Here is a 26,761-nt window from a genome sequence, read left to right as displayed (position 1 = left end):
CTATTGTTTCCCGTAGGGTAACATCTTTATGCGCGGCACAAACACCTCTGGCAAGACAACGCTCTACGACATGGAGGTAGACTCAAACGCCAAGCACATTCTGACCGCGTGCCAGGACCGTAATGTTCGTGTCTACGGCACTCAGAACGCAAAGCAAACCAAAACCTTTAAAGGCTCCCACTCGGACGAGGGTAGCCTGATTAAACTAAGCCTGGATCCGAGCGGTATTTACGTGGCCACCTCCTGCACGGACAAGACGCTCGCCGTCTACGATTACTACTCCAGCGAGTGCATGGCGCGCATGTACGGGCACAGCGAGCTGGTCACGGGCCTCAAGTTCACCAACGACTGCCGGCACCTCATCTCGGCCAGCGGCGACGGCTGCATATTCATCTGGCAGGTGCCGCACGACATGATTGTCACCATGCAGGCGCGCATGTCCCAGCAGCGTCTGCGCTCCGGCATTGCTCCGCTGCAGCGACCACTGGCGCCTATTTCGCCGCCAGATGCTATCGTGGTCGAGTCTCCGAACAGCGAGCTGGAGCACGCGCAGCTAGCTCCCAAGTTCGCAGTAGCTGAAGAGACGCAGCCCAATCGCCATGCCTACAGGCTGTCCGACGTGGGCCAGCTGCCGCAGTGGGCCATGCGCAAGGCGGCAGAATCGGAGAGCGGCGCGCTGTCCATACCAACGCCTGTTGTTGGCGGCTTGTCGGCTGCGACAATTCATGCGGCGTCATCCATGGGCAACCTTAGCTCATCGCCCAGTCAACAGTTGGGCGTGGCAGCGCCACGCGCTCGTGGACGCTGGGCACAGCGCAGCAGTCAACTGGAGTCGGAGGATCTGCGCTCGAATTCCGAGAGTCCGTTGGGCACAGTCTCTTCCGTGGTCGGCCATAATTTACAAACCTCCGACTACAATAGCGCTTCCTCCAAGGACATCATGTACAATCAGACGTACCTGAGCGAGGACTCGTCCATTGACTCGGGCATGGAGACGCGACGGGATCTTAAGTTTGTTGGCAGCAACAACACTGGCACCATCTCCAACATCTCAGCCACTACCTCCTGCACAAATGCTCCTGCGGCTCCTGGCGTTGGTCAACAGCGATTGCTCCTCGACAAACGCAAGCCCGGAATGCGCTTCGACACGCACACTCACGATCACGACGGCGATGTTGAGGATATCTCGGATGGCGAACGAACCAGCTCTGATCACGGCATGTTCTACAACAATCTGGCACCCAGCACGCCAACGTTAGTTGAACAGAGATGACTTTCATTTAATAGATGTACATTACAATTGAATATATATTTTTTTTATGCACAGCGACTTCAAGGTGACCGCCATGAACGAGGAGGAGCTGCGAAAATCGGTGCGCCGCCAGAAATTTGAAAAGTCCGGCCTTCAATTGGCCACAGCCAGTGGCAACGGCAGCTCCCACACGGCCAGCACCGGAACTGGAACCGGAACATCGGACACCGAGGACGAGGGCTCGACGCCCAGTGCTGAAAATGCCGAGCGCTCGTTGGCCTCAACTCTGGGCGGCAGCTCCGAGAACTTGCCACAGAGCAGCAATAGCTTTCTGCATGCGGCACTGCCAGAAGGCCCTGGAATGTTGTTGGAGCGCGGCACAAGCAGTAAGCGAATGTTCTTTACCCATCGTTTATTTACTCATGTCTCGTTGTAATGCCGCAGGCCGTCGCAGCATCAGCGCCAAGCACAACACGGAGAACGGCAAGGGCGTGTCAGCGGCGCCGACCATCACGAAGTCATATACAAGCACCAAGAAAGAGGAGTTACTCCAGGTCATCAACAAGGTCAAGCAGCAGCTGGAGAATGTGAGTATATACCATCTGGTATATTCAATCGTAAACAGATTTGCTGCTGTTTTTTTTGTTTTAAATACTCATTGTTTTGACGCTGACATCTTGTGTTCCTCTCGTTTTTTTACTTATGTATTTTATTGTGTTGCGTATTGCTTTGGTGTCTGTCTTGGGCACCACTCAACACTTTTGAACGTCAAATCAACTCCCATACGTACTTAAATCCCCGACCTTATATATGTAGGGCACGCACAAAAATGGTATTAAAAAATTAAATACCATAGCCGAGGTGAGAAACCGAGTTATCTTAACTGCTTCTGTTGCTGCTTTACGACTGACACTTGCCTTGTTTCTATTGCATTCTCATTAAACTAAGTATGCAGAGCTGAAGAATTTCGGCATCTCATTTAACGACAACTAATTATTCAAGAGATACTTAACCCAACAGCAAATACATGACTTAACAAGAAGTGCTTTGAATTACTCCCCAAAAATCAACTAAAACTTAGACAGGATCAGCTTATTAAAGAGCTTGGTTAAGAGTCCGACTGACGGAAAATTGCCAAGTATCATCGAGCCTTAAAACCAGTCATGGCAACATTACCTTAATAGCCTCCGCAGGGGATAATACAAATAAGAGAACTCCAGTTAAGAGTGCTCGACCACTTAATACCCTGTACTCTAAACTGCTGTCACATGCATTCGAACTTTCTGTTCTATGCAACACACATATTTTCATTCTTGCTCCGCATCCTGCTGTCTGTGCGTCGGTCCGTATCTATAAGAGGTGGCTTTTAAAACTCACAATTAGACATAAAGAATAGGGTTTGCGATATCTATCGGAAATGGAGAGAGATATTCAAAATACAGATAACATTTGTTTCTGAATGTATAATATTTATTCTTAATGTGTTTTAATTTTCAAGCTCTGATCAATAATATTTAAACATTTCGAGGTCGAAAAAGCTTTCTTTTGCCTGTTAAATATATTTTTAGCTTTTACATATCTCATCCAGTTCCAAGGGGAACAGGGGTAATTCATTGGAGGGCGACTTTAAAGGAGATACGATTTTTGTTGCTTACTTTTAACAGCTATTTAATCCCCATGCAACATTGTAATACCATAAAAAGCTTGTTAACAGTTAAGTTCCTCAGTTCTTAACATAATATCAACACTATGAAAATCTGAAAAAACGTATTTAACTATAACTATTTATTGAAATAATATTCACAGGTCGGCCATAGACCCCTGCGAGGCAGCCATAGCATTTCGGATCTAAGTCTTGCGGGAAACTTTGATGGATCGCGCAATTCCGGCCCGATGCGCTACACGAAGCCAGGTGAGGATCGGCTGCTTGGGCCATAAGCTTGTGTGGATATATATATACCGTTAAGAACGTAGGCTAATTCGTCAACTTTTGCGATATTCTGCTTGCCTCGTCCACTTTCTCTCTCTCTCTCTTTCAATTTCTTTGTCTCTCTTTCCCTATTGCGCGCACTATGGCCTCAATAATGTTGGTAAAAAAAAAAAATCATTGATACTTGCATTTGCTGTTAACCTTGTTGAATAACCCCACTAGCTGATTCCCACGATACTTCACAGTACATTAGGTCCACAAGCTCATCCACTGCAAACGCATCGCCTCAGCAGCTTCCGCTTCCGCCTCCACAACAACAACAACAACAACACGCTCAGCATTATGGCTGCTCTGTGCAGCACTTCTTTAACAGCGCCGCTTCCAAGTCGAAACTACAACAGAACTTTCAAACCATGCGTCAAGTGCAGCAACATTATCCGCCCTATCCGCATCACGTGGGCGTGCATCAGATACACCCGCCACCGGGCGTTCCATTTGGCCACAACAATGCCGCCTACGTGTCCGCCAGCTCGGCAGCAGCGAGACAGGGCACAGCGAAAACAACGCCACGGCGCAATCCGGCGGGAAACAATCGGCGTACCCCGAGCATTCTTAAGCATTACAAATCGTGTCCAGTCTCGCCTGTTCACGAAGAGGTGGAGTGGTCGGCAGAAGCGGAGCGAGTCGCACCCGCCGAACCCAAGCGACATTCGGTGTACGCGGACGACGCACGCACAATTCTGGACATGATTCACGCGGACACCGAAAAGATGATTGACGAAATAACGCGCAAGTACGGTGATCTTGATGAACCGTCCAGATATGCTGTTCTGCCCGCTTCCTGCTCCGTGCCGGCCAATCTGCGCGCCTTGGACTCCACCAGCGAGTCCACGCCAGCGGCGACTCCACCACGCGCCCAATACTATGTCTACCGCGAAATCTATCAGTGCGAGCGGAAAGTGTCGCTGTCGGATATTCTAAAGCCAGAGCAGTTTACTGAGACGCAACAGCGCCTGGAGGAGGCGCGCTTCCTGGAGACACAGCGCCACTCCAGTGCCAGCTTCTTTCTGAGCAGCTCCGGCCAGCTGCCGCACGAGCACAGCCAGGAGTCGCTGCTCTCCGATGGCGGCAGCTACTGCAACAGTCTCGAGAGCGTGCTCTCCGACGAAAGCGACTGCAAGAGTGCACCCCTTGAGCCCGCTCTAGACCAGCAGCGGCCCTTGCAGGCGATGCAGTGCCACGCTGGCATACGCAACTTTATTCTGCACGGTCCCGTCTCCAAGTCGTATGGCAACAGTCCCAATGCCTACGGCAGCTTTGACTACTACATGCACCAGCAAACGGCCGCTACAGCGGCGGCTACTTACGACAGCTTCGATGTCACCGGCTACAACCTGAAGCCGCTGAAGCCGCTGCCCAGCTCCAAGACATTCCCTCGCCTTGCCTCGGTCGCAACAGGAACTGGCGCCGTGGAGCACATTCCCACAATGCGATCTAAGAACAAGCAATACAATTCCGGAGTCAATAAGAGTCTCAGCACTGACTTTGCCCAACAGCGGCAGCAGCGCAACTCAAATCCCCTGTCTCAGTCCCACTCGCAGCCCAGTCGCTATGCCCCAGCCCCAGCCCCATCGCAATCCCAATCCCGATCCCAACCACCTGCACGTCCCAATAGCCAGCTGCTGTTTGTGCGCAAGCAACTCAAGCCGAAGCCTCCCATACCAGCGAAACCACACAATCTGGTGTCCACGCTCACATGCAACGTTGAGAAGAGCCAGCCTTGCGTGGGCACCTCCAGGACGGCCACGGTGGTGCGCCAGTTCGAGCACAATCTGCTCAAGTTTGAGCGCGAGAAACAGCGCACACAGCATCGTCCGCTGCCCGCGATGAGGTACTCGGTGAGCAGCGGCGCATTGGCCACGCCCAGCTGCCTGAAGAAGGTGTCGCGCTTCGACACCAGCGAGAGCAGCCGACGCGCCACCAGCGTGCGCCAGAAATCACGGCCCAAGATCAGCGTCCGTTTCAATACCGTATCGCAAATAAAGTACACGCCCAGCGCAAAGCGGGAGCGCGCCGGCCTCAACGGTGTCAACAGCAATGAAATTGAATCGGAGGCGCTGGAGGCGCCGCTCGTGGGCAGTCTGCCCAGCGACTATGGTGGCGAACGCAGCTTCGAGATGTACTTCGCAGAGAACGGCAATGCGCCGGAGAATTTGGAGAATATGGAGAATATGCAAAGCTTGAAGCTGTACAAGAAGCCCCAACTACAGGCGGTCGTCGATGATATTCAACAGGAGCGCGCCAAGCACAAAAAGAACATGGACAATGTGGTGCGCTCCGGTGGCAATTCCACCAGTCACCAGTGCCAGAACATTGCCAAGAAGATAGACATCATTGAGAAGCTAATCGCCATGGAGGAGCGCAAAATAGAGCAGATACGAAAGGCCACGGAGACCCGACTGCGTCCCTTTGCCTGCAATTCGAAGCAAAAGGGCTACGTGAAGAGTCTGACCATGAACTTTGACATGCTGGCGCGTGCCCAGGACCAGCATCATCTGCAGCTCGGCGAGCATATGCCCGCCACCGATGCGGATCTGTGTGCCTATGCGCGTCACATACGCAGGAACTGCAGCCTGCCGGACGTGCTGGAGAGCTCCGACTTTGGCTATCATCGCGCCCACGGCAACGGAAACGACGTGGAGCTGGCCAAGGAAGTGATTGCCGATGATGACGCGACGGCAAGCACTCAACGATGTGGCCATCTTGACTCCGACAGTGAGCAAATGGACACCGCGAAATCGAATGCTGACGATCCTCAGGGGCGGCTGCTGCACGGGCTGCCCGTCGAGCATCCACAAGGTTTGAGCGTTTCAGCCTCGTTGTTGTACTACCACAGAACAATTGCACACAAATATTCTTTTGCTCCACTGAATCATTTTGTACTCCTTCATGATCGCGCACACATTTTGTTTTGCTTATCAGTTGCCGCGTCCTTTATTACACAAAAACCATATAAGAAGCACCTGCCCGGCATGTGAGACCCCCCATTAATAACCGTGTACGCCTACTTACAGGTAATCCCAAGTTGATCAATCCCATCCCCATTGAGGAGTCGTCGATTCGTCGCGCCTGCTCGCTGAGTGATCTGCATATGGGAAACTTTGGCAAGCGTAAGGGCCACGAAAAAACTCTCGCTGTTTCCGCAGCTAACGTTAACGTTTCATATCCGTTTTCCACTCTTCTACCCTGCAGCCAGCAAGTCCAATGGCACGCCTCAAAAGCCCACGGCCCAGCATCGAAACGGCAACATCGCTCGATCGGCCAGCAAACGCAACAGTCTGCAGGGAAAATCCGGCCTGGGCGCCTCCAGCAACTCCATGAACGTGCTCAATCAGGTCGTAAGTAACAAATTCAGCCCCTAACACTTCATTAGAAAACATTAAAACTCTAACACGATCCTTTTAGAGTGACTCGGAGACGGAAGACATCAATCGATTGCGCAGTGCCAACAACGGACAAGGTCGCAACAATGGAGCTGTTGGTAGGTTTTTATCACATGTATGCATAGCAGGAATTTCGGATGCTAGTCGTGTCCCATCGACTGGAGCACTCTTTATTGAAAAGGGGTTATTGACCCAAAGTTGACCATTTCCAACTTTAACCCATTTCTTTTTGACTTCTTGCAGCCGCCTCTCGACAATACGGCAACAAAATCACGAACGCCAACAGCAATCGACGCAAAGCGCCCAACTTCAACAGTGGTAATATTGTTAATTGCACATTTGACTACAATACCCTATAACGCAGTTCGATTTTGATTTATAGGCACAGCCCTGCAAGATGACTCCAGTTCGGAGGAAACACCCAACATCGCCGCCGGCAATAAGCCTGTCGTGCCGCCCAGGCCTCGAAATTTGGGATTCGATCACAAGAGCAAACTGAACAGCAATACTCCAGCCACTGCAGCCAAGCAGAGGGCCGGCGGACTTGATGACTACGAGTCCGCTGATTGTAAGTAGTAAAAAAAAAGACAACCACAAGGGTTGCCCAACTGGGCAATACTCTGTTCACAGTGAAAAAGAAACCTTCTTTTTAATAATGAGGGATAACAAATATAAATGTCTGAAATTCATCAGGGCAGGCTCTTAATAGTTTTGTCGCGCTCTAAAAAGTAGTTCCTTAGTAGTCTACCTGTCAAATAAGTAGACCTTAACTCTACTAAGTTATATAGATCTAGCCGAGAATACCCGAACCATATTCTATACACATAAACACATATTCTTCGCCAGCCACACCGAGAAATTTTCAGTCCGTGAATAATGTACTCAACTTTGAGTATGATTAGAAAGCAAGTAGAAATATATTAAGAAAATATAATAATCTTTTTTTTATAAAGCGAAGATAATATAAATATAAAAATAAAGTCTAATCAATGCAATCTGTTTAATTGCATATGTCACGACCCAGCCGAGGCGCAGGTGCACAATGTGATCAACAAGCTTTACACGACTACGCAGACTGCAATGCAGCTGCACGCGAATCTGAAGAACTCGTTGTTACTAAAGGAACTGGAAAATGCTGTGATTATGTCTCGCAATATGCTTGGCAGTATAACTCACAATCGGTAATGCTTAACTTAGCCAATAAATAAGGAAAAATTGATTTGCGATAACTATTTGTAATTATTTCAGGCAAACTGATAAAGCGCCCTCGAGCCAAAGCTACAATCATAGCGGGGGAGGAGCTGAGATCGGAGACGGGCTCAGTCGTGAGCAGATATCAGCCACTGGCAATCTGGAGAATGGCCAATACCTTATGATGGTCAATAACTGTGCCGATCTGCTAAGCAATTTACGCACCAAGCACAAACCCGACGACTGTGAGAATAACTCCTAGTGTGTAGCGCTTATACTACTTGTTAGGTTAACAATAAATGGCAACTAAATGGGCTAAAACAAACTAATATTTATTAAATCTAATTATCTAAATCACTAAACCGGCAAATGGCAGAGATCAGCAACAAAACTAAAATCAGATCTAACTTATTTCTAATTGATATCCATAATAGTTATTGTAAAGATTTAATTTGTTTTTAGTCAAGCTTTGTAGCTCTTAAGTATTTGCGTATTTGTGAGCGTGCATTTCTTTAACTTTTTCTTTTTTTTTCTTTTGCCTTGGCCTTTATTTATAGAAAATTCACTTTTGTAAAGTTTGAATTGAATTCTTAGCGCTTTAAGGTTAATAAGCAATTTATATTTGTTAAGTGTTATCTTAGTTACGTTCGTCTAAAACGGATGCCAGGCGTGTCAGAATTGTAAAGAACGCCGAACATTCTGTATGTTTACTTTTTGTTTTTTTTTTCTCTTCCATGTTTACAATTTAGTCATGGGACTAACCCATGCCGAAAGGCAAAAACCATCGGATTATTGAAAAGTGTTAGCAAGAAAATGCAAATGTTGTATGCCAATATTTTGCAACTCTTTATTTTATAAACAAGCATACAAACATACATATATATATATATACAATGATCAAGTGCTTCTAATCGGCGGATAATGGCAAAATTATGGTCAAATTTACATAATTCAATTCTAAAGCACTATTTTCTGTAAATTAGAAGTTCATTATTTGATTGTATTTCAAGCACCTATACCTAAGCATTGACACTAAATTTATAAAAATATAATTACACTCTACATTACAATAATTTACAACTAAACAAAATGTATTAAAATTAACTTAACCTAGAACAAAACCTAAAATGATTATTTATCTCCACATATGCTACTCACTCTAAAACTATAGATTTGTAATTTGATCGAAAGTAATACAAAAGTATAATTTTTAAAAATATTAACTTTCTATTTTTATCGTTCTTCTTTTAACTACTAAAATTCCACACTCCAGGCACTGTGTAAATTCAATTTTACATTTATCTTTCAAGTTTGCTTAGGGGCTTAACAGATCTAAAGAATGGCCTCGATCCATGCCGAAAATATCACATTTGGTATATATGTGTGCACATATACTACATATAAAGTGTATTTTGTATGATGGGTTGCGGCAAAACCTAACAATATTTTAATTCGTTAAATCGTAAGCAAACTAATATGAACTAAGAATAAAAGCGAAACTTTTAATTGTGAGACTATAAAATATAATAAACTAGCGGGTATTTCCCGGCCTTGCCCGTGGCAAGTTTTGTGCTTCAAATTTTATATATAATACATTTTTCAACCATTTTCCAGCCGCATAAGTTTCAAATCTACTATACTAACTTTATGTTGAACTTTACGTCTAAAGTTATATATTGCATACATATTTCATAATAAGCTAAAAGTCCTTGAAATGAAGAACATAAAGTCGGAATAAACGCTTTCCGGCCATATTAGTCTTGTGGTGAGAATGTTTAAGGCGACAAATAATCAAACAAAGTTTAAATTTTTAAGCTTGTTAGTATATTATACAAGTACCTAAAAAACAAATTATATACCTTAAGCAATGTGATTTATTTAAAAAATAAGGTTCAAATTAAATATTGTTTGATATTTAATACTTTGGAATATCTAGAAAAAAATATCATAAAACAGAGTTCATGTTCTAGCTCGCTTCTAGATTTTGTACGATAAGTTTTTTCATATAAGCTAAGTTTGCTCTTTCAAGTCCTCCCATGAATAACTCCACCCCGACTCCTATCGCTACACTTATTCCATAAATGTCGAATTAAAAGAGTTCCGATAACTGTTAAGCATTGTATGCTGAGGGCCCAGCTATGTTTCATGGATCATAAACTTTAGTTGCGGATCGATAGAGAAATTGCAACCTGTTAAGTCTGATTGCTCTTCTAGCTGGAATTGCAATTGAAAAAATGCCTGCTTGCGACATATCTAAAAGTGTTTATAGTCTCATCTATGTTTTCCTCAGAAGAGGCAAGATACTGTATAGTAAGCTCGGACTGTCTTCTCGACTATATTTCTGTCGACTCATAAGCAACGTGAATTCGTCTTGGCCTTAACTGTCGAATATCTTGTATCTGCTCCTAGCGGTCAAATAGTCGGTGATCCCAGTTCTTGCTGCCGAGTGTCTCCGCTTCCCACTCGCCCACTCAACCTTACTTATCGTAACCGTCATAAGTAGGAGCGAATTCAACAAAGACACACTTAATTGTTTTCAAAATCTAGTAGGCGTAACATGTGCACACACAAAAACTCAAATATCCAGTAACCAAAAGCAGCTATTACTGGTATAAGTGAACAATGCCGTTTTTGAGGCGTAGTCGCAGTGAGGATCTTACATTTGGGACTGATTGGGATGACGATCATACACGGCGGCACTTTATCAGTAAGGTCTGCAGTATTGTTGCCGTAAGTGTGAAAACGTATAAAATATTTACGCTATTCAACTAAGTTCATGCAGATGCAAATGGCTGTAACAACAATAATTACAGCCATATTCCTGTTCGTCGAGCCAGCCAATGATTTGTTAATGGAAAATCCATATATAAAATGGATAGCATTAGCTGGGACTTTACTCACCAGTTTAATATTAATTTGTTGTAATTCAGTCGCGCGAAAAGTTCCAATTAATTATATATTGTTATTTGTGTTCACCGGGTTTATGGCTCTCGGAGTCAGCTGTATGTCCATTTATTATACAACTCGGTTGGTGAGTAGCACATGAATTTAACCTAATATCTAATAGCTAATGTACTAACTAATTTAATCTCTCCAAGATCCTATACGCTATTGGAATCACGCTCGCCATTTGTATAGCACTTAGTTTATTCGCGATTTTTGCACCATGCGACTTTACTGGCTGGGGCCCATACTTGTGCGTGCTGTCGTTAGTGCTTGTGTTAATGGGATTACTTGCGTTCTTTATAAGAAGTAGAATCCTGTCGTTGGTCTACTGTAGCCTAGGCCTAATAGTATTTTCGCTTTACCTTGTGTATGATATACAATTAATGGTCGGCGGTCGCAGGAACGAGTTTAGCGAAGATGATTATATTATTGCCGCTTTGGGTATTTACATTGACATTATTTATATATTCATTATGATTTTGGGTATCTTAGGTCTAGTTGATGCCTAAGTTGTGAAATTCGATGTCTGTGCAAATAAAAATCCACATTTACGATTACTCACAAAAAAACTGTTTGAACATGTCTCGAGTGTGCGAGAGTTCCGTAACATAAATCCTAGCTTTTCTTATGATTTATTTCAGTTTCAAATACTTTGTGTAAATTGATGTGATATGCATTTAACACTTCTTGCGAAATCCGCCTGGATCCCCTTGATCAAGTGTCAAATTTGTAAGACAACGTTTTTAGATTCGCCCGATAGACCTTGAACTAACTAACAGGGGTAAATTGATAAAACTACATTTTTTGGCATCAAGATTCTCACCATAAGAAGAACTCAAGGGTTATTTTCAAATATCTCTTAATGCAATTACTTCCCGTTTCCACGATATTCTCAAAAATAAACTAGGTTTTGAGCAAATCTTTTGCGCTGGCCTGTTGTCAAAGAAGAACAAAAATATGTCAAATTTTACAATGAAACTAAAATTGTAATTGTTTACCAAACTTTTAATTTATTTAAAATTTTGTGTATACATGTTGTTTTAGGTAATTTATTTAATACATTAAAGCTTATAATTAATAATAATTAAAGTTTATAAGTTCGCAGCTCCAAACTCGAAATCTACAGAACCAGCCCAGGTAGCACATTGAAAAAAATGTCCCTATCGAAATGGGCAGCCTACAGGAGAACTAGCTCATTGGGAGAAGGAATGAAGCAGCCAGACGTTCAGACCCGCAAACAGCACATATTAAATAAACCTGCATTGGATCTCATTAGAGGTCAAAAGCCTAGAACCTTTCGACAATGATCCATGGTCAATAGAGTGTATCGCTCGTATGTCGATTTTGGAATGGACGAAGCGCATGGCAACATTCCCGACCTGAAACATGATTTTCAAATTAAGATTCGACCGATACATGACAGTGGAATCGTTATCCGATAATTGAACCTCTAAAGAACAGCTAGTACATGCAATAATGGCCATGATATAAACGTATCCTTTTTACATTACATTATGAGATGGCCAGTCACACACAGTAGGTGTGCCGCAATAGAGCTACTATTAAAGCTATCCAAGAGCTGACCAGCACAGCAGGTGACACCCTGCTTGGTGCCCAAATTTCGACTGGAGTCGGACGTGTTCGTTTTAAACTTTTTGCCTAGACCCTGCCACCATGCCATATGTTGAAGGCAATTCAATGAACTGGGCTGCACGTGCTAAAGGCCGTACCAGCGACTGTGGCTGTGCTGGAGTTCATACTCCGTATTGGACGTCTGCTGTCCATGGTTGTTCAGTTCATTGTTGACCCAAAGCGAAAGTACTCACACTCGTCCGCCATTGCCATTGATACATTTACAGCCATTGGCGCTCAATTAAATTGTGTCAATATTGAGCTAAGCGAAAACCTGACCGATAAGTTCCTGCCGGCAGAGTTGTCAAAAGGACGTCAGACCTTAGTCGATCTCAGGGACTAAAACAGTTGGAATCGCCATATTTGGTATACAAGCAAGATTTCCTCGTCCGACTGGGTAATATACCCAGCTTCGTTTCTTAAACTTGCAAAAACAAACAAAATAATATAAATATTATACAAAATAATATAAGAATATAATAAAGGTATAATTATAAACTTACATATATCCAATTCATATACACAGACAAATATTCGAGATGAATTGGCTAGTTTGAATATCTCGACGTACTGAGCAAAAATACCATATATTTACTTTCTGGAGTCGGGTTGCTCATATACGTTTTCACAACAACATTATACCATAGACAATCTAAAGACTCTAAAGTGTTTATATTGCCTTTGATTATACCCTATACCTATACGCTTCCCATAATGACCGAATAATGTCCGACAATTTTCGACTCGTACGAATCAGTACTATCGATTGGCATTAAAAAATGCATTTTCTTAGTTTCAGGCATCTAAGGCCCTGATTAGATGGACGAGGGCCGGTCTCAAAAACTCCATATACATATATATTCTCCAATACCATACGCGGAGCGGGGTTGAGGATATCTCCTAGTCGGCACACACAAAGAAGGAAGTCTAACTTGTTTTTCTTTTGATATTCGAGATAGTTAGTTAGTTACTCTACACATATAGATATTCGGACAGCTAACAAGTAAGTTATTAATGAAACTTTTATGTACGTTATTAAAAACACATTTTTCAGACTAGGTTATACGGCGCCTCCAAGTTGAGCATTCTCGACTGAAGGGTTATCTTAAGTCGCATACTTTAATGTGTGCATTCAAATGTTCTTTAGACGCATTCAAAGATTTGTATAAGAAAACTATGGTAGTACTCTAGACCTGGTTGAACAAGACCATCGACTAAAGTATTCTACTTGTTACTTGCGCATCTGGTAAGCATTTTTTATGTTGCGTGCAAGTGTGGCCGAGGGTCTGAAACACAGGCAGTTGTTCCATTTCCCAGACCAGAATCAAGTGACAAGATAGAAGCTATGGCAATGTGTGGCGATGATCTGATGATGCTCGGCAACACATTGAAACGCGTTCAACTTGATGTAACGCGACTCAATTAGTTCGGTTCAGCAGCTTCCAATGCAGATTTGCAGCGATCCGGGATACCATCGCTGTCGGCATTGTCGCCGGTCGCAGTCGTCAGCTTTATGTCAACTCCTTACACGCTTTTTCACACCAGGACACAAAAACGCCTTGCTGCCCATTTGTGCTGCCTGACGGGCCATGAATATGTTTTAAATATAATATGGCCCGTGCAATATGGTCTGGCTTTTATGTGTTTGGCTTTGCGATTTGGCATGACGAGCTCATGGCACTGTATCCATTGTGAGCATCTCTCTCTCCCTCGCACGGATAAATGCCGTTTCACGACTTTATTATGTTTATTAATTAGTAGATAACTGAAAAGATTCCTAGCATACGTGCTTTTGAGCTTCTATGCTTGACTCCTGCGTCTGCCAACAAGTAGGAACGTTTCAGTCGGGTGTAACAGGCCTCGCTATGCAATATTATTATTATGCATGACCAAAATATCGCATGATATTCAATTGTGCATATATATCCCTAAATATGCGTTCATACAGACTGACAGAAAGGCGGATGGAGATAGAAAGGGGCTTGACGGGATCGTGATGCAAACAAAAATTGTATACCCTGAACCCATTAAAAATGGGTATAAGGGTATATTGTATTTGTGCAAAATCCAAATGTATGTAACAGGCAGAAGGAAGCTTCTCCGACCCCATAAAGTATATATATTCTTGATCAGCATCAACAGCCGAGTCGATCTAGCCATGTCCGTCCGTCTGTCTCTCCGTCTGTATGTATGAACGCAAGGATCTCAGAACCTATAAGAGCTAGAGACTTGAAATTTTAGATGTAGATGCTCCTAGTTCCCGCGCAGATCGAGTTTGTTTCCGATAATCGATAACTTACTCCGTTTCCAAGCAATCGATAAAAATCGATATCGATATCCTGTTTTTTGGGCAATTTTGGTAAATAATAAGAGCTAGAGTCACCAAACTTGACATATAGCTTCTTAAATAGTATATATTTGATGTTGGAAGAAGAGAAGGGAGTTCCCGACTAGAACATATCTCCGCGCGAAGTTATGTCGTTTTGGAACGTCATATCTCCGCGCGAAGTTATGTCGTTTTGGAACGTCATATCTCCGCGCAGAGTTATTCGTACGGATCCCTACTATCATATGGCATTCAAAGAAATTAAAAATTGATGGGTTGGAAAAAGTTGACCAAAAAACGTTTCGTTGGTATAATAAACCTCTTTTGTTGATTTTTTTTAGACTATCTCGGCCAAGTAATCTCCGAGTCGAAGCATTCGCCAACCCATACAAGAGACCTCGCTGAGAGGTGTGTAGTCAGAAGGCTCAAGAAAAGATCCTTTAGAGACCTCCTCCAACCACGACACAGGAGAAGCCCCAGAGCCCACCGACTACCTACGTGACGGTGCAGCCTTACTCAAAGAAGACGGCTTTGACGTTTGTCCACGATAAAGCCTGAGGAGCCAACCAGGATTGGCGAGATACCACCTAAGTGAATGGTTTTGTAATAAAAATGTATGCTATTTTTTGATTTAATACAATAAACATATATAAGTTAAAAAAACAAACTTTTTTGACGATTTTTTGTTGGACTCTCGGGTAAATATATCCTGTTTTTAAAATGTTATGCCTTTTTGAATTCGTACGGATCCCTACTATCATATGGCAGTCAAAGAAATTAAAAATTTATGGGTTGAAATGAGTTGTTGACCAAAAAACGTTTCGTTTGTAAAATCAACCTTTTTTGATAATTTTTTTTAGACTATCTCGGCCAAATAATCTCAGATTTTGGAATTTTATACTATTTTTGACTCGTAAGGATCAGTACTATCGATTGGCATCAGAAAACTAAAAATCTAAATTTTGACCCAAATCGAACAAAAAGCAAGGGGTTACATCACGTTTTTTCCCAAAATCGGGGTAAGTTCGAATATCTCGGCGCGGAGTTATGTCGTTTTGGAGCGTCATATCTCCCGCTTGGAGTTATGTCGTTTTGGAACGTCATATCTCCCGCCTGGAGTTATGTCGTTTTGGAACGTCATATCTCCCGCCTGGAGTTATGTCGTTTTGGAACGTCATATCTCCCGCCTGGAGTTATGTCGTTTTGGAACGTCATATCTTTTTTTCAAAATAGAGGTCGGTGCGAAAATCGAAACTTTTACGATTAATATACCCTGAACCCATCAAAAATGGGTACAAGGGTATATTGTATTTGTGCAAAATCCAAATGTATGTAACAGGCAGGAGGAAGCTTCTCCGACCCCATAAAGTATATATATTCTTGATCAGCATCAATAACCGAGTCGATCTAGCCGTGTCCGTCTGTCTGTCCGTCCGTCCGTCCGTATGTATGAACGTAAGGATCTCAGAACCTATGAGAGCTATAGACTTGAAATTTTAGATGTAGGTCCTCCTAGTGCCTGCGCAGATCGAGTTTGCTTCCGATAATCGATAACTTACTCGGTTTCCAAGCAATCGATAAAAATCGATATCGATATCATGTTTTTTGGGCAATTCTGGTAAATAATAAGAGCAAGAGTGCCCAAACTTGACATACAGCTTCTTAAATAGAATATATATATGCATTTGATGTTGGAAGAAGAGGGTTCAGGGTATCCCCTAGTCGGGAGCTCTCGACGAGAGCCTCTTACTTGTTTATCTTAAGGAACCATAAAAAATCTTGTATGGGAAGGTCAGATAAAATGTTCCTATTCTGAGCAACGCCCACAGGTTAGGGTTATATAATTCGACGAATATGTTTCTCTTTAGCTTTGAGTCCGAACCGCCTTAAGCGAAATTGGCTGGAGTTTTCGAGGCAGAGTTACCAAATAGATTACTTACTTCAAGTTAATAACTTACAGCGACTGCTTTGGATATCCACTTAATATTATAGTCAAATTTATTTAAATTGTCTTTTAGAACTTTTATTCTCTAATAGAAGTAGGTGCCCATGTAGCTTCATATTGAGACACTATTCAAAGTCTCTGCATGCTAACATTCTCGCATTAAATAGTTGCCAAGAATTGAGATACACTCACACCCTCACATTGGGTGTCGGGATGGAGGGAGGGAGGGTCGTGTCATGGTAGCGGAGGGGTCGTCACCTCGACAATTAACGGCACAATTATAAACAATGCCAAGATGTTGTTGACAACGAGCCACGCCCGTGCAGCGCTAAGTGTTTTTGCCAGCATATTGTTGGCGCAGCGAGAGATACACTTACATGCCATACATGCCCATAAGCATAGCTCGAGACACAGGTCCTAAGTCATGCCCGACTGGGGCCCAAGACAGAACACAAAACAGCCCTTGCGATTCAAAGAAAAATGCAGCTTTAGCTTTTTAAAAAATTGTAATCACAACATATTGCACTCGCGCAGATAAAGATACAAAGCTGATAGGTCACAGCATTTAGCCAAGATGAGAGCTGACAGCAAGGCAACAATGTCCCTGTCGGATCACTTAAGAACGTAATCATATCCGGAAGAGATTATGCTGCAATTTACGCCCGAATGCGCCGCACACTTGAGGGTATCGCTCGTTCCATTGTGCTCTGCCCTCTGCTAGCCTCTCCTGGCTCCCGGGGTTGTAGGTGATAAGCGCAGTCGACACAACAGCTCTGTGAATTTTTCATCTTTTTGTTTTGCCATTGCTGCACGTTAAACAATAGAATTGGATTATAATTTTTTGATGGCAAAGTGCTTAACCGCGCCCGAATGAGACACATTGTTTCGTGTTCGAGTTGTTTTGACACAATTTATAAGGAAATTCCTGCCATTGCAGTCCCGGCTCTGATTGGGCCCCGATAAGAGTTATTAATATGCAATAATGCAAGACATTTGGCGCCAAAATACATAACACAGCAATGGCGCCTTTCAAATTGTTTATGTGCTGTAAACAATTTGGGAGACATAAACAAGCCTTTGGATGACGATAGGTATGAAGTGCGATGAAGTATGGAAAATAATCATATTTTCAATGGACAACAGAACGATATTTATCTAATCATTAAAACAGGCCAAAATGTTTAATATTCTGTGTATGTCTATCCTAGAACAAGGCCTAGCTGTCTAGCTCGTATAATGTTCGAGCTCTTCTTCCTATACCATGCCTCAAAATCGATATTATGAAAGTGTAAAAAAGTAATAATCTCTAACAGCTTATGGTAAACGAGAATACAGATGTACTTCAAATATCAAGTCTGAAGCATCTGCAGATCGACTCAGTCGCATTTTCGACTTCGTTTCAGAGCCTATTTATTTAGTTTCACAAAATGTATTTATTTGTCGGGAAGTGTTTTTGATACATTCCATAACTTTGAGTATTTACTATTGTAATTAATATTTGATTTATACTTTAACTTCAACTTTATACTTTCGTTCAATAAGTTCTTGAGAAAGCGGTTTTTGCTCTACATTTTAGCCCATGTCTTCATCTGAAGTCTTTACCTTATATAGTCTCGGGGATAGACGTGATATGGATATGGATATGGACGGGTAGACAGGTAAACAGACGGACAGACTCTATATGTTTTCACATGTATACATGTTTTAGTTTTTAAGAGGGAGAGTTACAGCAATTGGACAACTAACCTAACACATATCAATTAATTAGCTTAATTAAAGACCTGGCGAGCTGTGGCCAAGAAGTGTCGAGGATTCATGCTTAAGCGAATCGAAGAGTAGAGAATTATCTACGTAAGATCTGCAAAGTTGGGGTGGGTGACCATAGCCAAGGACTTCAATTAGCCAAATAAGGCGGTTTTGTGTCAATGCGATTGTGGACGTATGATGGCTAGCGGATGGCTCGAATGGATGGATCGGACCTGTGGCGAAATGCCACTCAAATGGTCGTTTGGGCGTGCATAAAGCAAACATCAAAAGGAATCAAATCAGCGCGCGGACAACATGACAAAATGTGAAGGACCATCGACGTCAAAATTGGGGGTTGGTCTTTGACTCGTCGAGGCTGATACAAATCATCCTCGCAGCCAACTGGGTTCAAAAGAATGCCGCGAGGCGGTGTCAAAAGTCAACTGAATTTTGGCACAAGCTTTGCGCCATTTATACTGTATATCCCAGTACACATGTGTGTCTCTGTGTGTGTGTGTGTGTGTGTGTGAGTGTGTTTGTGTTGTTGTGGGTTGGTTCCTTGCACAAACTGTCAACCAAGAAGAAAACTAAGCGGAGGCGGAGGCGAAGGCTGGGCAATGGGATGGGCCTGTCAGTGGGCGGTGTGCTTAGGCATATGCACGCAGATAGAGAGCATTCGCAGTCGTATTTGCATTTGCATAAAGTAATGCTTTTTAATACCGCTTTTTGCTCCCATTTGATTTGATTTCGCTTAAATTATTCATATCCGCCAGCAGATGCAGACGCAGGGGAGACCCAGCAATTGTGAGCGATATGTCAACTGAAGTGGCAACACATGCACCAACTTCTGTATTTATACCCTGTAAAGAAGGGCTGTGCTAAACGAGACATCTCCTACTCAATCAAATTGTGAATAAATTAACGTAAAAATATTAAAATTTCGAATGCTGTTCTTTGCAATAATATTCTGGCAAATATCTTTTCTAGCCTTCAACCAATTAATGGGACAAAGCAGTAGTAATTGATCTCGATTAATCACACAAGCTGCACATTTTCCTAAGCCCCAAACTATTGTGGGATTGATTGGTGATCAACCAGGTAGCTGACATTTTTACTGTAGTTACCTGATAGGATGCACCTACTGCTTAAGATGGGGTTCATGGAAACTCTACCAGAAACTGTGAAAAGCTAGCGAAATATTTTCATTTTGCTTCACGGAAAGTGATTTCCTAAAAAATATGCACACCTTCTGAGTAGAAATTGGGGGTCAAATGTTGTGTGAACGATCGAATCGACTTCACATCATGTAGAATATTTATGTAAAATCTAGATACAAATTAAATGTTTTAGGTAATACTATGCGGGATATTGGTAGAAATTACTTTTTTAGCACTTAAATAAAAAATTTGGAATTACGAAGTGTGTAACGCTTAGAAGGAAAGCTCTCAAAGTTCACAAAGAAAGGGGGTAAATCAGTATCAAGGGCCAAGTCGTTTTAGCCATGCCGGACTGTCTATTGCTATGCAAACTAATCTCTAAGATTAAAAGCTGTCTTTCTTTTAAGAGAACTCATATGAATTTAATCGAAGTCGGCGAATAGATATAAGATGTAACATTAAGAATTACATATCTGTAAAGCCTCTCGACATCGAACCACTATATCGTATATATATCGAACAGCCTAACAACTGCAAAAGTGTCAAATGCTATATCCGGTTTATCATTATGTCTCGCATACTCCAAACTATCTTCTCGCCTCTGGAGGCCCAATATGATGTTGTTGGCGCTTTCTACACTTTAAGTGAGAAGTAGAACAACTGTTGATAGAGAACTCCGTAGACACTTGTGTTGCATTTTTATGAGCAACCTCGAGAGCTTGAATCGTAGTAAAACGCGGAGTCGCAGACACGCCATCTTCGTGATAATTTTGCCTCCGTGATATTTTTTTTAGAGATCAAAGTGAAATGCAAATGGGCACGGCGTGTGCTGCGACGGAGCACCGTAAGAGTGGCCAACCAGCTCACCACTAATTAAATTGCGAAAATTCCACGTGGGTTGTTTTAGCCCCGATTCGACTGAGCCCATTAAGACGCCTCTTACGCAAATGCGGCAATAATTGTTTTCATTAAAAAGCGCCACATTCCATTTGCATATTTAAATTGCAGATGCGTTGAGCATATCATCTTTTGGTTCCTTGACGAGGAGAACAAGTCTAATGGATAAGAACAGGCTCTGTTAGCGGTTTCTTAGGTTTCCCATAAACGATTTCCAATCGAAATCGTCTATATAGTTATCGCCAAGTTGTTGACCATAAAAGTGGCTTCGATTTTGAATTGATTCTTTAACTTTTAAAAGCATGCAAAGTTTGAAATGTTTATTAAATAAAAAAAAAATTTACCTTAAGTTGTTTAATATATTTAAACAATATGTTTAGAAATTTGATGGCATCCGTCTTCAGGGAATCTTACAACCATATAACCTGGGCTCGAACTCGGATGTCTTAAAGTTTTAAATGGTTTAGGAAAAACGATTGGATATCTGATTTTTTTTCATAAGATGTACTTATAAAGATGTATGTAGTATGATTTAGGACGTAAAATAGCTTTGCCTGGACGAAAATGGGAAGGATATATAAAGAAAACACAATTGTCCAAGACAATCTGTATATAAATCCGATGTTCATATGACGTTCCAAAACGAAATAACTCCGCGCGAAGATATGACGTTCCAAAACGACATAGCTCCGCGCGGAGTTGTCCAAATGTATGTAACAGGCAGAAGGAAGCATCTCCGACCCCATAAAGTATATATATTCTTGATCAGCATCAATAGCCGAGTCGATCTAGCCATGTCCGTCTGTCCGTCCGTCCGTCCGTATGTATGAACGCAAGGATCTCAGAACCTATAAGAGCTAGAGAATTGTAACTTTAGATGTAGGTGCTCCTAGTTCCCGCGCAGATCGAGTTTGTTTCCGATAATCGATAACTTACTCCGTTACCGAGCAATCAATGAAAATCGATATCGATATCCTGTTTTTTGGGCAATTTTGGTGAATAATTAGAACTAGAGTCACCAAACTTGACATATTGCTTCTAAAATAGAATATATATATGCATTTGATGTTGGAAGAAGAGGGTTCAGGGTATCCCCTAGTCGGGAGCTCTCGACTAGAGCCTCTTACTTGCTTTAAGTTGACATAGGCAGACGGATGGAAAGACGACTCTTCAATTGACTGTGGGAAGATGATGAGGAACATATATGGCTTATGCGATTGGATATTCATTTTCCAATTAAGTAAAGTATAAGTTCCAAGATTGGGGTAAATTAAATGCTGTCCAATGTAAAAATAATTTTCCATACAAAACTGGTTAGTTATATTGAAGAATTGATTTATTGCTTAAACATTACCAATAATTTCACTTAAGTTCTAAACAATTTCAATGATCTCGATAAAATTTGATTCCATTTCAACCAATCCATAAATACATAAATATACATATACTTAGTATGATGCTGATATTTGTATGTTTAGTTGTTGTTTATATTTTTATTTTTTAATCCTTGAACTTAATGATACATTTACAATTCGACATGCAGATTCAATTTCCTATATGCACGAGGCCCGGGGAATCGGGAATCGGTCCGGGCTGCATTTCGTACTAACTAACTTTAATACACACTTACTAATTAGATTGAGGCAAGATACGCTATGAGTGTATGACTTGAGAGTGTATCTTGTCAACAAACAATTAAGTTACTTATTTTCAATTGTATAAATAAAATCGACATTAATTTGCTCTGAAGATCACACATACTATGTTCCTAGCCTATGTGCTGCATAGATAGCTCGACATTCTTTTCTATTTTGAGTGAGGGATTGTATATAGAATATTGCACAGGTTGTGTTGAAACCATTTGGTGGGGCAGACAAATTCCGGGGACGCATTCAGAAGAGACCATTTAGCGCACGCACAGCATTGCCCAGAGTCGTGCAGCTGAGCTCCGGCGATGCGGCATCACGTGGTTGCCCCTGGCCAGACGTGGCACCTTCCTGTGGGGCTGTGGCACCTGCCGCTGCCGACACGAGCTGCAGTCAATCGATCAGCAGATCGCTGCTCAAGCTTGTGCTGGACTTGGTTGCCGTTGGCAATGTTTTGGACAAAGAACTTGTGACCACAGCCGCCGGCGCTGATACTGATGCTGATGACGATGCCGTGGCCGTTGCCGTACAACTGGCGAGGTTTTCCGCATAGTATCTCTGTCAAAATACCTTGGCTATGAAGGGCACATTCTCAAGGGCGGCAGCTGTGAGGCGTTGCTGTTGGTGCTGCTGTTGCGCGGGATGAGCCAGCTGCAGAAACGGGGAGCTGCCTGGGTAATCGCCGTGCAAGCCCCCTGGCGGCGCCTGCAGATGATGGGGAAAGTGGCTGCTGGCCGCGTTGGCCGCCGATGACTCCTGGTAGGCTGTTCGCGTCCAGGCCGAGTTGCTGGCCTCGCCGCTGGACAATGGCGGGGTGGTAACGTTGATGGGCGGCGACAGGCTGCCGGAGGAGGAGTCCGGTGTCAACTGGCTGGCCTGGCTGTAGTTGGAGAGCGGCTCGCGTCTGGTGTACTCACGGCGCCGCTCGTAGGCCGGCGGCAGATCATCGTCGAGGCCATCTCCGCCGAGCTCATGCAGCTTGCGCATGTGCTTCTTCAGGTCGAAGTTGCGGCAAAAGCCTTTGGCGCAGACCCGGCACGTGTACGGCTTTTTGTCGTTGTGTGTGTGCATGTGGAAGGTGAGATTGTAGATCTGGTGGAACGCCTTGTTGCAAATGTTGCACTTGTACGCCTTCTCGCCGCTGTGGGTCAGCTTGTGGTTCTTGTAGTTGCCCTTCTGGTGGAATCCCTTGCCGCAGTACTCGCACACAAATGGCTTATAGCCGGCATGGATGCGAGCGTGCGTGTTCAGCGTGGAGCTGCGATTAAAGGCCTTGCCGCACGTCTGGCACTTGTGCGGCTTCTCCGAGGTGTGTATGATCTTGTGGCGACACAGGGTCGACGCCTGCCGAAAACCCTTGCCGCACACCTTGCACACAAATGGCCGGGCGCCCGTATGCACCGGCATATGCCGTGTTAGGTTGTAGTGCGCATTGAAAACCTTGCCGCACTCCAAGCACGAGAAGGTCTTCGGCTTGCCCCCATTGGCCGAGCCCGGGCTGCTGTCCTCCATCGAGCCGTGCGGCGACGGCGACCGCGACCGTGCCACAGACAAATGCGACGATGTTCCAACTGGCGGCGGCAACGGCAACGGCAATGTCAATGGCGGCGTTGTTACGTCGCCTTGGGGCGAGCGCTTGCGCTTCAGGCTGGCATGCTGGGGCACATGTGGAGCCCGGATAGGAGACTTCTCCAGGCTCTGCTGCGGTGCCAATGGCTGCTGTTGAGACTGGGACTGAGCCACTGCAGCAGCAGCGGCAGCTGCCGCCAGTGGATGACCCAAGTTGCGACGCAGCGTCTGCGAATGATGCAGCGTGGCGTTGAGGGAGGCTGTGAAGCTACTGATGTGCGCCGCGCTGGCCAGCGTCTGCTGCTGGGCAGTCAGAGCCGCGTACTGGGCGGCGGCAGCGGCGCACATCAGCTGGTTGGGCGCATAGTAGAGCAGGGGATACTGCGACAGCAGTTCCTGATGCCGCGTGCTGACAAACTGCTGCACAGCGCTGGCCGAGGCTGAGCCAGAAGCTGTGGCGGAGCTCAAGCTTGATCCGGGCACATATTTCTTGAAGGCCGAGTCGTAGTTGATAGCCGTCATAGCTGCCGGCTCCTCATCGCCCGTTACCTCAATGGGGCTGCATGAGCGCTCCGAATCCGCGTACGTATCCGGGTTACGTGGTTCCTCCTCCAGCAGAGCATGTTCCTCAGACTGTTGCTGATTTAGCTGTTCTTGTTGTTGTTGTTGTTGCAGCGAGGAAAGAGAGGGCGGCGCTGCCTGCTTGTTGTCCGGCTCCATGATCTTGGCAATGGAGAACTTAAGTGGACACGAGCGCTTGGCATCGCTGCTAGCTTGATTGCCATCACTGGCGGCGGTTTCCATGATGGGACTTTTCGATGGCGGCATCATAGCGACAACACCCGATGGACTACACGGTTGCATGCCACGCGGACTCTGCAGAGAAGAAACAAAGGCATTCAGTTAGTCGTGTATGCAAATAAGCAACGGGTCATCAATTAATATCGAGCATACGCCCCATTGTTGGCAGCCGCCTTACAAGCTGCTCAGTCAAGTGAAAAGGCAAATCTAAAGCAATACAAACAAACGCAGCATCGTCGCAGGGGCGTTGCATGCCTCTAACCCCATTCTCACTCCCAATCCCAATTTTATTCCCAACCGTTCCCGTTCCCGTGCCCGTGCCCGTTCCTCCAAAGCTCAACGGGAGGACACACTCTTTGTGGCTGCCCAGTCAGCGGGTCGCAATTAAAACAAAACCGCAGCCATGTAAAAATTATGCAAAATACCCTATAGAATTTTAATAGGTCCGCTTATTGATTGTGGGCTTGCTTGATTCTTAACCCGTGCTTTAACCACGCTCGACTAGCCCAGAACAATGGCCACCAAGTCACCAAGTCGCCAGGGACCAGATCACCTCTCTGACAGCATATTGCCATAAATCGCTTCGGCTAAATCAATCATAACACAAACTTGCACACACATGCTCGGAGAGTCGCGTTCTCAGCATATTTTTGGCGCGGGTCTTGCGCTGCTTTTATTTGCTCCTCATTAAATTGTTTACACTTGGATGCAAGTGTAAGGTCTACCATCTCCAAGCTACACACGGTCGCCATCTCCACGCCTGCTCTCTCGAGTGTGCATAATGCGCGACATCCGTTTTGGGTTTCGGCTCAACCCGGGCCTCAGCCTTGCGGGTTCCCGTGCCCGTTCCTTGCCAGGCGTCGATGCATGCGACTGCCGTTTTTAATTAACTTTATTTGACGCTTCAGTAAGTAGCTTGCATATGGAGCTGGAGCTGGGAATAATAGTGTTGTGGATTGCCCGACTTCAAGTGCCATTAATTCCATTAAGACTTGCCCTATGGGGGCGGCCTAGTTTTAACCCTCGCCCTTGCTCAATTGGATCTTGACACTTGCTTTACTAAACTTTTGCGGACTAATATAAGTTTTCCAGTGGCCCCTTGAAACTCAAGCACAGACCCTTCCCACATACGGGTTCCCACCGAATAGGTTGACCAACATTCACCATAATTGATTACTTCAAATCCAACTAATCTACACGTAATACATGTAATACTTGGTGCTTCGCAAACATATTGTTTTGAATAATTATAAATAACTAAAATTGTTTCATAAACGATTATGCGAATAATATTTTCCGATTTCTACAGATATTACAATATTCCACACAGCTAAAAATCCAAATATTTCCCAAGAACAAATGTTGTTAAATAATGCATTCCATGCATAAACAATTTAAAGTTATCTTATTAAATGCGACACATCGCAACTTTTAGCTACTATATTATCAAGAAATAAGACTGAGGTACGTACAAAGTAAACCATATTTAGGCGCTGCCCAATCGTATCCAATTTGTGTGCCCTGCTCTGAATATAATATGATATATTTATTCACGTTTCACCAGCACAAATGTATATATTCTCGTTTTGTTTATTTATTTTTCAGCCCTGTGCACTTGTCGACTGGTTAAAACTTCGTTCGTTCCGAGAGTTTATAAGTTTATTCCTTATTTAATTGTGTTGTTTTTTTTAGTTTATTTTTGGCACTAACGCGATGGTTAACGTTCCGCACAGACTCAGCGACCGAAGCGGAATGAAAGCAAACACGAGGCAGTGTGGCCTTAAGAATTATGAAAAGGACTCTGCCGACTCGACGAGGGGACTCTGCTGTGACTGTGACTGGGCCTGTTAACTGAGCAAACTCCTGAGCGCGAGGGGTGCGGAAAACCACCCTTAAACGCGTTCCGGGCACTGTCTTTGGTTCGTGCGATTGCGAAAGAGATGGCATGCGAGGGCTGCGGCTGGCCAGGACATAGCAGGCAAAAGGACTACGGCAACATCATGATGACGTTCAGATTGGATGGGACAACAGCATTCACGTTACTGTTGCTGTTAGCGTCGACGCCTGCAGCGGCAGCGACGTCAACCGCTTTATGAATTTCACACAAAATGTCGAATCGGAATAATTTACAGAGAGCGAGCGCAGAGCCCGCCCCTAAAATATTTCTCTGCACGAGTGAGTGAGTGAGAGAGAGAGTGAACGAGAGAGATGGTAGTAGAGGCTGTCTTCTTATGGGTGAGTGTTGCCTTGGGTAACGTGCCCGTCACCCGCCGCGCCCCT

General features: G+C 44.1%; 3 protein-coding genes across 10 annotated transcripts in view; 2 read left to right on the top strand and 1 right to left on the bottom strand.

The window, feature by feature from the left end:
• The window catches only part of LOC115759737 (mitogen-activated protein kinase-binding protein 1), a 34,461-nt gene extending 25,082 nt beyond the window's left edge, over nucleotides 1–9,379 (top strand). For 3 of the 7 annotated variants that reach the window (XM_030700765.1, XM_030700763.1, XM_030700766.1), the window contains 12 exons: nucleotides 17–1,254; nucleotides 1,328–1,638; nucleotides 1,697–1,839; nucleotides 2,069–2,113; nucleotides 3,059–3,164; nucleotides 6,257–6,352; nucleotides 6,435–6,580; nucleotides 6,648–6,723; nucleotides 6,869–6,943; nucleotides 7,008–7,193; nucleotides 7,650–7,806; nucleotides 7,874–9,379. In XM_030700765.1, coding sequence (XP_030556625.1) covers nucleotides 17–1,254; nucleotides 1,328–1,638; nucleotides 1,697–1,839; nucleotides 2,069–2,113; nucleotides 3,059–3,164; nucleotides 6,257–6,352; nucleotides 6,435–6,580; nucleotides 6,648–6,723; nucleotides 6,869–6,943; nucleotides 7,008–7,193; nucleotides 7,650–7,806; nucleotides 7,874–8,078 — 2,784 coding nt within the window. In that variant the 3' untranslated portion in view covers nucleotides 8,079–9,379. Of the gene's footprint in view, nucleotides 1–16; nucleotides 1,255–1,327; nucleotides 1,639–1,696; nucleotides 1,840–2,068; nucleotides 2,114–3,058; nucleotides 3,165–3,404; nucleotides 6,042–6,256; nucleotides 6,353–6,434; nucleotides 6,581–6,647; nucleotides 6,724–6,868; nucleotides 6,944–7,007; nucleotides 7,194–7,649; nucleotides 7,807–7,873 lie in introns of all 7 variants that reach the window. The other 4 variants (XM_030700767.1, XM_030700764.1, XM_030700768.1 and 1 more) reach the window with 2 other exon arrangements.
• A 977-nt stretch (nucleotides 9,380–10,356) lies between these two features.
• Nucleotides 10,357–11,325, top strand: LOC115760036 (protein lifeguard 3). 2 transcript variants are annotated; one of them, XR_004017568.1, is made up of 3 exons: nucleotides 10,357–10,546; nucleotides 10,630–10,847; nucleotides 10,915–10,997. XR_004017568.1 is itself a non-coding variant. In XM_030701204.1 (3 exons), the coding sequence occupies exons 1-3, from the start codon at nucleotides 10,439–10,441 to the stop codon at nucleotides 11,269–11,271; spliced, it is 714 nt and encodes a 237-aa protein (XP_030557064.1). In that variant the 5' UTR covers nucleotides 10,357–10,438; the 3' UTR covers nucleotides 11,272–11,325. The 2 variants fall into 2 exon arrangements, 1 of the variants encoding a protein (XP_030557064.1); XM_030701204.1 differs by having other exon boundaries at nucleotides 10,599–10,847; nucleotides 10,915–11,325.
• Nucleotides 11,326–22,504: 11,179 nt separating this feature from the next.
• LOC115759937 (fez family zinc finger protein erm) lies at nucleotides 22,505–26,003 on the bottom strand. Its single transcript, XM_030701076.1, is given in 2 exon segments — nucleotides 22,505–24,556; nucleotides 25,954–26,003. Coding segments are annotated over 2 exon segments (2,064 nt in total). The 5' UTR covers nucleotides 25,966–26,003.
• Between the last annotated feature and the right edge of the window lie 758 nt (nucleotides 26,004–26,761).

This window comes from Drosophila novamexicana, unplaced genomic scaffold (assembly GCF_003285875.2).
Source record: "Drosophila novamexicana strain 15010-1031.04,08,12 unplaced genomic scaffold, DnovRS2.1 tig00000387-arrow-pilon, whole genome shotgun sequence".
NCBI lineage: Eukaryota > Metazoa > Arthropoda > Insecta > Diptera > Drosophilidae > Drosophila > Drosophila novamexicana.
The sequence above is the reverse complement of the archived record's forward strand: the minus strand, read 5'-3'. Positions and strand labels throughout refer to the sequence as shown.